The sequence below is a fragment of the Rhinolophus hipposideros genome (assembly GCF_964194185.1).
Source record: "Rhinolophus hipposideros genome assembly, chromosome: 10".
Taxonomy (NCBI): domain Eukaryota; kingdom Metazoa; phylum Chordata; class Mammalia; order Chiroptera; family Rhinolophidae; genus Rhinolophus; species Rhinolophus hipposideros.
In genome coordinates, this window is record NC_138056.1 from 21,414,455 (window position 1) to 21,429,978 (window position 15,524).

The 15,524-nt window shown below is 48.7% G+C and overlaps 1 protein-coding gene across 3 annotated transcripts in view; it reads right to left on the reverse strand.

Moving 5' to 3' along the window:
- Positions 1 to 15,524, reverse strand: part of LDLRAD3 (low density lipoprotein receptor class A domain containing 3) — a 222,268-nt gene that overhangs the window by 152,726 nt on the left and 54,018 nt on the right. For all 3 annotated transcript variants that reach the window (XM_081062969.1, XM_081062970.1, XM_081062971.1), the window contains exon 2: positions 2,623 to 2,769. In XM_081062969.1, the coding sequence (XP_080919095.1) occupies positions 2,623 to 2,769 (147 nt within the window). The remainder of the gene's footprint in view (positions 1 to 2,622; positions 2,770 to 15,524) is intronic.

Sequence of the window (15,524 nt, forward strand, 5' to 3'; positions counted from 1 at the left end):
AAGACTATCAGCCACCTTCACTCTCCTCCCAGTAAGTACTAAGTCGTTCCAAAGAATCAGAGAAAGGGTTTTATAACTTCTAAGCAGGACACGAAAGGAGGTGGCACAAATTCTAAATTGGCCATTCTAGCAGTGCCTTTGAAAAGATGGTCCAGTTGGTACCTCAGCTCGGCTCATCCTGGCTCTGGCTGAAACCATCTTCAGTTCTCCCGGAATGGATAAATTCCTTAATGGATTCTAAACATTTTGATCGGCAGAAGTGAAAAAATAAAAGAGACTTACATACCCAAAAATAGGAGAATGGTTAGGTTACAGTGCATCTACCAGACGGTTAAGAAATTCTCATTGTGGCCTCTCAGTAGTTAAGCTTTAGAATATGCTGGTAACTTTCCTGAGACCACATGTGGAGGGAGAGGGGTGGGAGGGCCGGCTGGCATTTGGACACAGACACTCTTTCTCCAATGCTCACACCCTCGACTCCTAGAATGGAAGGTACTACGTAAGAAATGTAGATGCAAGTAGAACTTGTTTTAGAAAAAGACGTCTTTTCCTTCCCTCTAGTGTCTAAACTTTCTAGTGTTCTTCTGTTTTTATAATTTAAAGACAAAAAAAAAGAAGGGCAACCGAGGAGAGGATTTCTTTTTTAAATGTATGTGTTTGTGTGTATGGTTTGGTTTTTTAAATTATGTTTTGATCAAAAGACTAAATAAATGTCAACCAAGTCTCTACTGCACTTGGGGGTTAAGGGTGGGAAATGAGGAGAAAAAAATGATGGGGAACAGCCAAGACAAGCCTGTTCCAAACCAAACCAAACAGCACCACCACCTTTTTTTCTCTATGTTCTCTTTCCACCACCTCTTCCAGTTTGCACACGAGTTCTGCCATCATGGCACTGGATTGAGAGAGGACACAGAATGTCACAGAGGACACTAGTATCACATAGCTGCTACTGGCAAAGTTGGGAACAAAACTTGGGTCTCAACTCCCAGTCTTGCATTCTTCCACAAACTTATCCTGTGCTGCATATTTCCCCCACAACTAAGGGCAATTTGCGTTTTCTGGAGTTCAAATACATACCACATCCTAAAAATGGTCATTCCGCATATTTGTATAGTGTTACTAATGCTCAAAACTGGGCAGATTATAGAGTTTACAGATGCTATCTCATTTGAAACTCAAATGACAATTTCTAGCAATTCTGAAGCCAGAAACAGAGAAGGCTGAAACAGACACAAAGCTCCGCAAAAATAAAAACTCCTTAGGTATAGTGGTCTATTCAGAAAAAATCATATGCAACCAACAAAATGAAAACAGTCCCTACAAAAAAAAAAAAATACTCCCAATCCACGCTCCCAAAAACTTCTCTGAAGAGCAGGGGCAGGCAGCAGGAATATTAGGTCCCTCGGACAGGCGACAGGTCAGTCTCAGAGCAGGCAGCTTGCCCGAGGAGCACTTCACAGGGCGTGTAAGAGGGAGGAGAGGCAGGGGGTCTCCAGAGGTGGACTCCAAATCCTGTGCTCCTTCCCATGGGTCAACAGACTGGGCCTCAAATCCTGGTACCAGCTATGTTAAAAGTTCACAGGAGCGGCCTCTCCTCAGCCATTTCCTCAGCTGGCTGCCACAGAGACAGCAGCTAGAGAGCCCGAACACAGTTCTGTCAGAGAGGCCATGGCCTGCTGTCCAAAACCCAGGAAAGAGCCAAGGAGCACTGCCCAGCTGTGTGGTCCCAGGCAGCCACCCACTAGACAACCTGGGGGCCCAGTACTCCTCAGATGTGCTTCCCACCTGCCACGGTGCCACAGCAGAGCTCAACCTGTGGCACCAACTCTGGTGAGAAACAGGAATACGCCTCTACAGGGCAGAGAGCAGGAGTGGTCACGGGGTACCCTGGACGCCGCTCCACTCCCTCCCAGGTGCCCCCAGATTACCCCCCATCCAAATCTCATGCCTATTTCGGGGGCACAAAATGGGTAAGAGACTGAAGAAGGAGGTGGGGGGTGAGGGTCAGAAAGACCCCCCGAGGCCCTGCTGGTACCCATTTGAAGATGATGCCCAAGCCTTTCCGGGAGAGGAAAGGGGACGCGGAAGGAGGTCACTATCTAGTCAGTACCAGCGCCGTGCTGGGTACGTGGCACAATGCTCCACTTGATTTAATCACCAACACTGCTGCTGATGCGTAAGATGTGCAAGACGGGGTCAGCCGGGCCTTGGGGTCAGCCGGGCCTTGGGGTCAGCCGGGCCTTGGGGTCAGGCAGTCCTGGGGTCAAGTCCAGGTCTGCTGCTTGCTGCTTGGTACAGACTGAAGCTGCATGACCTCTGGGTCTCAGACTCCTCGTGTATAAGGTGAAGGCAGTGCAAAGGCCCCCACAGTGGGAGTTAGAAGAGCCTGGTGGAAGGGTCCTCTGCTCTCCCAGAGCTGCGGCTCCGTGGCCACCGAGACCCCTGTTTCTGCACAGGCTATGCTGCTCTGAGAGAGCGCGCAGTGTGGAGAGGGCTGGACTGCTGGCCAGCGGGGCCCCACGGTGGGCAGCGGGCAGGACATGCAAGGTCTAAGCAGATCTGGGCCTCCGCCCCCTGCCCCAGGTTCCCCCACCCCGACTCCAGCAGGGGCCAGGCACTCACGGCACTCCTTCTCGTCACTCTTGTCGAAGCAGTCGGGCAGCCCATCACACTGCCAGGCGCCCGGGATGCAGCGCCCATTGCTGCACATGAAGTTACCCGGAATGTTGCACTCGTTGGTGAAGTTGTTCCCCGGGAGCAGCTGGCTCTCTGTCGAAGAGAAGGGACAGGGAGATCAGAAGGTACGGCAAAGGCAGCAAGCACCCGAGCCCCCGACCTGAAAGGGCTCTTATTTGGCATGAGTTGTACAGGCGAGGCTTCCGGTAGGTGACTTGACCTCTCTGGGGCTCAGTTTCCTCATCTGTGAAATGGACTGATAATCATCCCTGCCCCTCTCGGGGATTCTGAGAGGACTAAATGGAGAAATACGGAGAAAGCCCTTAGTCGATGCCTGGCACACATTAGGTGCTCATTGGCTTTTCTTTTTTCTCCTTCAAAAAGATTGTTTGTGAAATCACACTTTCTTTTCCCCTGGCCATCAGCTGTGACTGAAAATGAAGGTTTCCAGACAGGAGTGAGCACTGGACTCCCAATGACTCTAATGGTAGGAACTGCCAGCTCCTGCCAGGTCTCAGACCCTGTGGCCTCCCAAGCACAGAATCCCTGAACTTGGGCCAAATCCACAGGGATACTGGCAGATCATTTCACTTTACAAAATGGGAGACCCAGCCCACAAAACCAGCCAGCCTAAGGTCACACAGGAGGAAAGGCCAAACTGAAACTTACCCTCAGGCCTCTAGGCCCCCACGGGAGCAGCAAGGTCACTGACTTGCTTGCCAAGAGTTCCTGGAGGTGTAGAGCCAGCCCCGAGGTTTAGATGAAACTCCAGTGAACAGTCACAAAACGCCAGGGCCCTCACCCAAAAGTGCTACCTCTTAGTCTGGAAAGCAAACAGGGCAGGCCAGGAGCATGGGGGTGGGGGTGCGGAACGCAGCCACCGAGGGACCCTGGGGAAAGATTTTCAAGCGAGCCAGAAGGAGATCAATAAGACCAGTCTGAGCCAGGGTGATCAATGACTGGCACCGAAGGAGCCATCTGGAAGTAAAACGGTCTCAGGGGAAAAGGGAAAAAAACAAACAGAATAACACCAGTCTCTCCAGGGCTCCCTCCTGAGTCGTCAATGAGCATTTATTGAACACTTATGACCAGACACTTGGGCTGGGTCCTAAAGATGCAGAGATGAAACGTAGGGCTGGAAAACCACTCAGGACACGAACAATTTTATGGCTGTGGACTAAGAGGAGAGTCCAGACCGGCCTGGGGGGCAGGCACAGGGAAGGGCCCATTATCCTCTCTCACGAGCGTTGCCAAAGAGAAGCATCTCATTCCAGATCCCTGACACCACATGTCGTGCCACTGTCCTTTACATGTGCTAGTCTTTTCACCTGGAATGCCCTTGGGCCCATGGGGGTCTCCGGGACATCCCTATGTACCCGTTAGCGTGCAAGTTCTATGCTGCTTCTCCAAGCAGAAATGAACGCTTCCTCTGTTGTGTGGTTATGGCCCCACTGGGGTGATACTAAACATATCTGACAACTGGAGCAAGTGGCACCAACCAAATGGACTGGACACAGCCACGGGCCAGCAGGACCACATCAGCCCAGGGGCACGGATATTACAGCTGCCCCAACACACTGAATAATGGGCGTGCATGTCTGAATGTTCTACTGAAAATGAGCTTTCGTAGTTCACTGAAGAATTCTAGAAGAGCAGCTACAGGGAAGGGCCTCACCCTGCCCCGACCACCTGCACCAGAATGCTAAAAACCTCCTTTGTCCCCTCCTCACTCCGTCACCCCGATGAATGGTCAAACACCTCATCCTGCACGCTACTCTCCATTGCCACAGCTGTGACCCCAGCCCAGGTCACCACCGTCTCTTACTAGGGCTACTGTCACAATCTACCAACATGGCTTCTCTGCCTCCCCTCCTGTTCCCTCTCTGTGGCCAGAGGGACTTTTCTAAAGAGCAAATCCATCATGGCTTTACTTTTAAAAAAGCCACACTTTAAAAAGCCATTGAATGGTTCCCCACTGTTCTTAATATAAAGTCAAAATTCAAGGCATTCAAGAAAGGTTCCAGGAAAGAGGTGGCATTTGCAGTGGACGCTGCCAGATACAGAGACGGAACGTAAAGGCCCTTCAGGCCTAGAGAAAAGTAGCGAAGACAGTGCAGGAAGGCTCAGCCCAGAGCAGTGACGGGTATGGAAGAAAACCCATGCAGCTGTGATTATCAGGAACTGCAAACATATTGTGCCACTATGTCCCCTATTCTATCACCAAGTCAGACATCACTAATTACGGCACTCTGTCCTGAGCCCATGCTCATGATCAGAATCCCTCTCAAGGCAGGCCTCTCTGAATGCCACCACCCACTCTGAGCAGAACATGAGACCAATGCACCATCTCCGGGGAAGGCTCAAGATGGCAGAGGGGGAGTCATAGGTGAGAGGCCTAAAAGGACACCCAGATGTTGGACAGAAGGCACAACCCAGAAAACCCCACACATTCCAGCTGTTTCCAAATAACTGTTCTGGGCTCCACCAGCAAGCAGGGAACTCTTCAGGGCTCTAGAACGTACCTGTCATTCTGCTGTATTTAGAAATCACCTACACTTGCTTTTATAAAGCTAGCTCCTCGAAGCCAAGCTCCCTGGAAAGTCGCTGCCATTGTGAAACCTTGTTCTGATAAACAGATTTCCGGAGGCAGAAAATTGGCCAGATTCGATTCCGAAATGCTTGCTCCGAGAGTCAGCAGGCTGGCGGCACGTGGACCTGACAAATGAAAGGGTGTGATGCAGACTCCACACCACATCTGTTATAGACAGGTGGTCCTGCCAGCCGCAGGGCTCAAAGCTTTCCGGGCGGGACCACAGGTCCCCAGGGCCTGGTGAATGATAGCAGAGGACGTTCTGTGTGCACTTCTGAGCAAGGCCATTATGCATGCACGGGGCACTGAGCCTTGTGCTTTAGAAAAATGACAATATCGTCAGCCTCAAAAGCATGAGGAGAACACAAGGTAATCAGAGGTTAAATCTCATGGATTCCATCCTCAAAAATCTTCTTCAAACCCATCCAGTAGGCCTCGGTCAACTGGTACCAGCCAATCCAAGCCACCATGACCTCTTGACCCCTTTAAACCAGTGGTTCTCAACACAGGGCAATTTTGCACCCCAGGGGACATGTGGCAGGATCTGCAGACATTTTTGGTTGAGGTGTCTAGTAGCCAGAGGCCAGGACACTGCAGCACTTCTGCAAGGCACAGGGCAGCCCCTCCCCACAAAGAATCATCCAGACCGAAGTGTCCATTTCGGGGCTGAGATTGAGGAATCCTGGCTTACACCAACCCTCCAACTTTCATTTCTCACTGCCCCCAGTTCCTTCTCCTCACAGCAGAGGGAGATTTTAAAATGCTACTGATGGGTTCTCAGCGCCCTTATAGTAAATCTAAAACTCCTGCCGTGGATGACAAGGCCCGGCGTGATCCGGCCCCAGCCTATCTCTGCAACCTCATTTCCAACCATTTCCTTAAACACACACGTCCTTCCTGCAGTGAGGCCTCTGCACATGCTGGTCACTGACCCCGATTCTGCCACCCACCTTCCACCCAGGCTGAACTGCCTCCTCTTAAAATTCTTCTGTTGGAGCCCTAACCCCAGTACCTCCGCATGTGACTGAATTCAGCGATGGGGCCATTAAAGAGGGGACCAAGTGAAGGAGGCCGTGAGGGTGGCCCTCATCCAATAGGACTGGTGTCCTTATGCCACGAGGAGGTCAGGACACAATCTGCACAGACGGCAGACCTGGTGGAGAGACAGGTCGAAGACGGCCACCTGCGAGTGAAGGAGACAGGCTGCCAAAGAAACCAACGCTGCCTACACTTCCAGCTCTGATTTCTTGCCTCCTGAACTGTGAGAAAATAAATTTCTATTGTTTAAACCATTCAAACCCTGGTACGTCGTGATGGCAGCCCCAGCAAACTAACCCATCTAGCTCAAACTAACCCACTTGTCCTTCGGGCCACTGTTTGCTATCACTTACTCTGAGACCCCTGTGTTGACACCCGATCTAAAGCTGATCCCCCTCATTTTTCACTCTGGTCATGTCCCCCGTTTTCTGGTACCCCTACTTGTACTGACTGATGCGTCTGTACTATCTCCCCATTAGATTGCACAGCCCTGAAAGAGAGAAGGGCATCGCTTTGTTCTACATCCTTCCCACCTGGTGCTCAGTGGGTCCCCGGTAAGTATCTGTGGCTGCTCTGAGGAGAAAACCAAGTGTGCAGTGACAGACTTACCCCCAGCCCCATGCCCAGTACTGTTCCTCAGAAAGTTCTCTCCACCCCCGCAACATCCCACTCGAAGGTTGGGTAGGATCTGTAATATGCAGTGAAAAATAAGGTACCGGGGGCTGGGGGGGTTATGGATTTGTGCAAGTAAATTACTACCCCGTCTGCTTTAAAAGAGGTGAGAAATCTTTTCAGCCCGCAAACAGGACTTTCTAGTGGCTGAAACATTTATCCCATCTCAGTGTCTTGGGACACATTTAGAATCCAAAAAGACAAGCATTATTAGCACAAAGTTGGCTAGCCGGGGTTTCTCCTCCTCCCTTCCCCCCCCCCAGCTGAAAAATGAAAAAGAATTGCCCATTTTCACTGTAGCATATCACTTACTTAAAATAACTACACCATCTGTACTGAGAATGAAAAAAAAAAAAAAGTGCCAGGTCCTCCCCCCACTGGGCACAGGGGCAAACATCAGCTGCAGCAGCTTCTCCCCAAATTTCTGGCACCTACAAATTTATAGTCGATGAGGAGGCCAAAACTGGGACAATGGCAAAAACTCGGACAGCTGCTGCACGCTGCCCAAACTCTCCTGGAACATGCAGCTAGTGATACTGACTTTCCCAGCTGAGAAATGGGAATTCCACTAACAGCTGGAGTGTTCCACATTCTCTTCTCTCTCTCCGCTGATCTTCTGCCCCTCGGGGATACCCCTTGTCAGAATGCAACAAAAAACTGACATCTGCAAACTATCAACAGGCCCTGCTTTCAGATTTCTGCCCAATCACCTTGTTTTTATCCTTTGCTTCCTGACAATCAGGCCTGCAGGCTCCATGAACAGCAAGGCAACATACACAAACATATGCACAGAGACACACACAGACGGCTTAGCCTTCTATTTTGCAGATCTCAAATAGCTTTTCCCTAAAACCTCCCTGGAGAATTAACACACCTCTTCCCACTGCCTGGTGCCAACACACATAATGTTATTAGGCCACCGAAAACAACCATCTGTTTTCCCTTTGACTCACTTCTTCAAACGCACACAGACATTCCATGCACGGGCATACGGAACGTGCCAAGGGAGCTGGTCTGCAATGATTTGTTTGTAAACATCCCTGGAAAATCCCCGAAGGTCCCTTCGACTCCAGACTGCTCCGCACGGTGGCATCAGTGTCAGATGGAACGAGAGACATCTGTCCCCAGCACTTCCCAGGGCCATTTGGTTCTCATCAAACAAACTGCTTCCTGCTGGCGTCTTCCTACAAGGAGCACTCTGGCTGTCACCAAGAAGGGAGCAGTCACGTGTGGATGTCTGAGCCTACGGTGAGGATGTGCTTCTGGCTCCAAGTGCCTGAGCACAGCCAGGTCTCCTGCTCTGTCTGGACCGCACACTGCCCTGCCCCGTGAGCTCACGCCCGTAGCCCCGGCCTCTGTTTCCCCATCTACCCGAGGAAGAAATTGGTGAGAAGGGATAATACAATGACTCATGGGGTCAGCCCAGATTGCCGACCCTTGGCATTTATAGATTTCCTACTTAGACACATAGTATATCATGTTTACACTGACCGTGACTGAAAATCCTGTGTAATTTTACTGCAGGAACAATATACGGATGGAGCAAAGCACCTGGACGGAGTGAGCCTAGCTGTCGGCCCAGCGTCTGCCCCTCAGGCAGCTTTCTTGTTTGCTTCTCCCCTGAAGCTGGAGCACCCGCAGTTACAACACGATAAATGCTGTGTTTCCTTCTGAAAATGAGTTAGCAAAGAAAGCCAATGGCTAGTGTTAATGAGAAAAGCAAAGAGAAAGTGAAAAGGTCTAGGAAAAGAACAGGTTTGATTTTGTTTCTTTTCAGCAGGAAATAGCTTTATAAATTATTTTTGTACTCTATTTATAGCCTCATGAAGGGCCCAAAGCTGTTTCTTACATATTTTAGTTACGCTGCATTGAGTTTCCTGAGGAGAATGATGGGGGAGCGCCATGCACGTTGTGGAGATGTGCACAGCCGTCAGGATGGAGCTGGCGCAAGGTCCAAGGTCCACAGCTGGGAGCCGGACGGACACCGGAGGCTACCTTTCCTCCTGCTGCTGCGTCTCGAAGGCGAGCGAGCACGGAGCCCCGCCCCGCCTGGTGCCCATTTCCCCTCACGCTGCCTTCAACGGCCTTTAAGAAACCGACCATTACTGACTTTTCATAGGAAAGATCTAATGTCTACCGAAGCTCGTCACACATGGCAGGAGTTTACCCTCCGTTCTCTCTTTATTCTTCACGACAGCCCTATGAAATAGGCACCATGCCCATTTTGCAGATGAGGAAATAAAGACTGTAGAAGTAACTTGCCCAAGGTTACACAGCTAGAGCAGGAGTCTGCCTACCCTTTCTGTAAAAGGCCGGATAGTAAATAACTGAGGCTCCGCAAATCAGGTGGCCAAATTAAAGACATTATATAGGTACTTATATAAGAGAAAAGAAAACAATATTCCACCAATTTTTTATGGATGAAATTCAAAACATGATCACAACAATTGAGAACAGTTTTCTGTAATACAGGTCTACTAACGAGAAGGACGAAATCCTCTGGAGGGTAGGGGACAGGGAACCTTTCACTTGACTAAGGTTCAAAGTTTGTGTTCCCTATCATCAAAATGGATTACCAAGGCATCATTTTTTTCCAACCATTTAAAAATGTTAAAACCATTCTTAGCATGCGGACCTGGGCCAGTGTACTGACTCCTGAGCTAGATAGATGGTAGGTCTCCCTAAAATAACAAAACGACAAAGGTGCTGATCCAAAGGCATGTCCTCTCTATCCCATTACACCCAGTGGTTTAGTGGCTGCTCCCCCACCAGGGAGGCTGGGACCTTGGCTGTCCTGTTCCTGCTACGTCCTCATCAACGAGCAAGTACCAGGCACGCAGCACATGCTTAGTAGATGCTTGCTGACTGAATGAGTTGGGGAACAGAACCTGATGCTCCTTGCGGTTCTGATACTCTCAAGTTCTTGGAATTTATCTGAATTTTACTTGAATCCATTTACACTTCCATGCGGACTACAACAGGCAAGTGAGGTGGGGTCTGCAGAACACCGCTTAGCTCCTGGGAGGAAAGGAACAGAAGAAAAGAACTTCTGGATGAACTTCTATGAGCGCTCTTTTCACACACACCCACGTGCCCGGGTGAGAAGCTGTCCCCCATCTGTTCTGTCTTTTCAGCTTCAATCAGCAGCGGCAGCAGGGAGTGCAAATCAGCCAGTGAAGCTAAACTGAAGAGGACAACTTTATAACCAGTTTTATCAGGCTTGCAGATAAGTCAGGCTTCAGAGAGGGCCAATCAACCCTGCACTTCAGCACCTCTCAGAAGCAGCCACTACGTCAAGAAGGATTTTGCTCCGACCCCAAGTTCAGCCCAGACCCCATCTGCCCGGGGACGGCTGCAACGATTCCTTCCTTCACTCACTGTGAACCGTTCTGCAGCCCCTCTGCTGCTCCACACAGAGACACCCAGGCAGGGCAAGTATGGAAAATACCGAAGCAAATCAAGGAATATGGGCACAAACGCTAAATGCGCTTCATTTGGGCCCCAAAGCATATTTTCCTGTGCTCGGGGTAAGGAAGGATTTCTGGAGTATGACTCAAAATAGCACAAACTATAAAGGCTGATGAATACAACCACATTAAAATGTAAAACTTGGTTAAAAAAAGACACTATAAACAAAGTTCAAAAAGACAAGCCACTGACTAGAAGACGGCATGTGCCATATATAATAACCCAGAAAGATCTTTATCTAGGATTGTCTTACAAGACTGTACGAAAAATCAGGCAACCCACTGGAAAACTGGACAGAGCATATGAACATTTCCCTGATGAGCAAACTCAAACCGCCACTTAATATATGCTCAAGCTCAATTGTAATCAAAGAATGATTAACGAAACAAGGAAATTCTCTTTCGCACCCATCAGACTTGCAAAATTTTGAAGTGTGACAATCTCAAGTGACAGATGATGTGGAGTTACAGGAATTCACACGCTGCTTGTGGTGGAGTAACTCAGAAGAGCAATTTGGCAATTCCCAGCAAAGCTACCCTCTGACCCAGCCAATCCTCTCCTGGTGCACAAGCCGGGAGCCTGAGAAACTTCGCGGCAGCATTGCTGCTAATACAAAACTGCAAGACACACTAAGTGTTCATCAAAACGAGAATGGATGAAAAATCGGGGAACATGCACACAATGGAATACTACTCACAGCTGTAATTTACTGAACTGGGGTGGCATGAATCAAGGAAAAAATCTGAGAAACCTAAGGCTTAGTGAAAAAAAAAAGTCACAGAGTATCACTTAAAACAAGCTTGAAAAATCACAACTTTCATGGATCCATACAGATGTAAACATTGTTTTGAAAATGTACAGAAAAATGTCAAATTCAGGAGCGTGGCCCCCTCTGGTGAATGGGGGTCCCATGATACACAATGAACTTCAACTAGAAGACCTCTTTCTTTAAAACAATCTGAAGCAAGCAAGACAAAATACCCAAAATTCAATAGAGCTGGGTGGAAGGCACGCAGCCTTTCTTTGTACTCGGTACTTTTCCCCATCCATTAAAAAATATTTCCCCTTCCCCCCCCAAAAAAAAATATTTCATTAATAAAATTTAATATAAAGAACAAAAACTATGCTAACATTTGAGGAAAATCTATGAAAGACATATGGAACCATTTGCAACCAATATTCTAGCTTCAAAAACCCCAACAACGATAAAAGAATGAGGGATAAAAAGGGGACAAGTGTTCACACGGGGGGAAAACAAGAGCAAAGACAAAGATATCCATCGGGGACATCAGTCCATCCTGAACTTTCTTCACTTTCTGAAATGCAGCAACAGTTGCAGGGTAGTCGCAGATTGAGGAGTAAAACCAGAATAAACACATCCCACAAAGACAGACTGACCTACCCAACTTATTAAGCCGACATTCCAAAACTAAAAATGGCCAGGCAGGCCTAGCCAGAAGGTCAGCTATTTTTTAAATAGTCATTCCTTGAGACGTCAGGGTGGGAAGAATCACAGTGAAGCTGGCTTTCTCAGAATAGTCCACACCATCTGTCTCCTTGCCCCTCAACCTGGGGCTGCAGGAGGCTGAGAAAAGGTCCCCTTGGCTGAGGCAGCCAACGCCGTGATTTGGCACTCCCAGTCACAACTGCCAAATGCCCATTCTCTCATCACTATAGATAGCTGTGTGACTTCAGACAACTGAATTACCCTCTCTGAGCTGGGGTAACCCCACCTCCCAGGCAGCGTTGCTGAGGTATAGAGGAATATCTACCTACTATCTATCTATCTATCTATCTATCTATCTATCTATCTATCTATCTATCTATCATCTATCTATCTAATCTATCTAATCTATCTATCTAATGTATCTATCTATCTATCTATCTATCTATCTATCTTAGATAGAAGGATAAAGTAAATAGAGTAGGCAACATATACTTGAGGTTCAATAAATAGTACTCATACTAGTATGTTACTCCTTCCTTCCCTCCACACATTCTTCCTGACTTTCTTCATAGAGCTGCTACTGTCAGGGCTACTCAGACAAGACTGCATCCCCTTTTATCCCCTGCCTCCCCAGAAAGGGTGCAGCCTGGGCAGGTGGGAAGCCTGCTGGAATTGGAGCTGGCTGGCGGAGACCCACGATCACTGAAGTCCAAGAAAGGACACTTTGGGGATAGACACCAGGTTTTAAGGACGCAGTTAAGGAGCGCAGTGTGCAGCCCTCAGAGTGTGGCTGTGTGTCTTCTAACACACGATAGTCTGAGTTTGGTTATTCTCAAGAAGTAACTAGCCTCCTTGGATCATTCCTGAGGACTATAAACATTAACCCACCCTTCCTAACAAGGTGGTTATGAAGCAGGTCAAAAGAGGAAGGCACATGGGACACACCATTGGGATCTGGGGGAGTCGCTCCACCTCCTTGGGCCTCAGTTTCCCCATGTGTAAAATAAGACAGTACTAGATGACACCCAGGTTCCCGTTCAATGCTCAACTCGCTAGTCTTGTTTGTGTGGACATATAACCAGTCCTCATGGCAGGCAAACACTTAAACCATCTGCCCGTCCTACACACATTCTTCAGCACTGAAACATAATACCTCAGATTTACCCAGAGCTAGCTCCTCCTCTAAAGAACTGAAAACATCCCTGCAAGGCAGGGAGTAAAGATAGTTCCTCCTTCTTAAATACAGAGAGACTAAGATCCAGAGATTAACCAGCCTGGCAAAAGGCAGGGCTGGAGCTGGCCAGAAGAGCCAGGTTTCCTGCCTGCCCCTGGATGACACTCAGTTCTCGCCTCTGCACCTCAGAACTCTGACCTCCCCTGCAGCCCACAGGGGCACGGCTGGTCCCACACTCCCTGCCATGGGAGAAGATCACCTCCAAAGGGCCAGAAATCTGACCTGCCTCCCAATCCCTACGGATTCAAGTTCACTTCCATTATCCACAACCTTCCATCATGTCTCAGCAGATGAACGATTGTTTGGTTTATCACTTCCGATTAGGAGAGGAACTGCCAGGAAAATCAAACACGCTGGCCTGGTACCGCTAAGCGAGGGGGGAATACATATTATCCGGTGCGTCTTTGTAAATTTCCTTAAGTAGCTTTAATCTATTAAACTGGTCCAGCCTGCATCTACAATCTGCTCACGCAAACACCCTCCCTCTGTGCTGAGCCCGCCGACAGGCCCTCCATCATGAGAAATTAGCTGACTTCTTGAGCAAATGACGTTTGTACATCCAGCGAGTGTCAGCGTCAAGCAGCATTTGCTGCTGGAGTCCCCGCTTCTGTATGCATGTCGGAATGAGCAAAGCTTTCCGAGGGAGCAATTTACGTCTGCAGGAGACTTGTCGGATTTGGTCAATCAAAGGGCTGGAACCGTGCAGACTAACCTGTTCAGGTTTTCCAGATTGCAGAGGCAGCTTCTGACAGTACAGAAAACAAAGCAAATTAAAAATTAAAGAGGGCTTATAGAGCTTGTCTCACCCAGGCCAGGCCAGCGGCCCAGACTCTGGATTCGAATTCCACTCCTTCCAAGTTCAGAGAACGGTTTAACCCCTCTATGCCTCAGTTTTCTCATCTATAAAATGGAGATGGACCCAACGCAACCTGGATAAGCTCCCTGGGTCAAGGAAGGGCTGTTCTGTCCATCTTGGTATGGGAGCTGTGCAGTCACAGATCTGAAAACTTTAGAACTCGCATGGTGTATCACTCACACCACAAAAACCTTTTAAGGGAAAAAAAAAAAAAAAAAATATATATATATATATATATATATATATATATATATATGCTAATAGGAGCCATAAGATTAGCCAGAGTTCATTTGTTAAGGGTATTATTATTCACTATTAAAGACTTACTATGATATAAAGACTAGGTGTAGTGCAGACACATAACATATCATTACACAAGACATACCACTATAATATCCTTCCATGATTCATAATTAGAGGAAGGGTTATCTCAAGTGTAAAAGGATCCACTTCGACTGGACACAACAGAACCCAACCAGGTGAGATAGAGTTCAGGAGAAGGGGAGCTGCTCATTAAGAAACGATTTTTCAATAAATCGAATTTGCCCCACTGTGGCGCCAACTCAGGTAACTGCAGTGCTCTGCTAGCAGGGGCAGCTCAGCACCAAGACACTGGAAAGAAAGTCATGGACGTGATTAACCTGTTAATAGGGTCAAACCCTACAATCTGCGCCATCTTCAATCCCCTGACTTCCAGCTGGTTCCCGCCCCCTTTTCTTTCCTGAATCTGTCCTCTCAAAGGGACCAGTGGCCTCGCAAGCCTCCCAATTGCTTGATCCAAAGGTTCCTTTACAATCTTTATATTACACACAATTCTGCAGCACTGGACCAACTGGATTACCCCCTCCTTCCGAAAGTCCATTCCCTGGGCCTCCCCCACACAGCTGGCTCTCTGGCTCCTCCTCCTCAGTCACCATGGAGGCTCCTCTGCCTCCCCCACCACTTCACAGCCTTCAGAATTCTGCTTCCTGCCTGCCTGAGAGATGGATACATCTTCCCTGGATAAGCCATTAGGTTCAACCTCCAACTCAGCTCTCTCCCCTGCAGCTTCATGAAGAAATGGATGGAGGGATGGATGGAGGAATGAAGAAGGGATGAAGGGATGGGTGGATAGATGGAGGGATGGATGGTGGGATGGATGCAGGGATGGAAGATGGAGGGAGGGATAGAGGGAAGGAGCGATGGAGGGGTAGATGGAGGAATGGAGAGATGGATGGAGGGATGGATGAAGGAATGGAGAGATGGAAGGAGAGAGATGGAAGGATGGAGGGATGCAGGGAAAGATGGAGGATTGGAGGGATGGATAGAGGGATGGAACAATGGAGGGAGGGATGGAGGGAAAGAGGGATGGAGGAATGGAGAGAGGGATGGGGGATGGAGACATAGATGGAAGGAGGGATGGATTGATGGAAGAAGGGATGGAGAAATGGATGTAGGAATGGAGGGAAGGATGGAGGGATGAAGGATGAAGGGATGGAGGGATGGAGGGATGGATGGATGGATGAATGGAGGGATGGAGGGATGGATGGATGGATGGATGGAT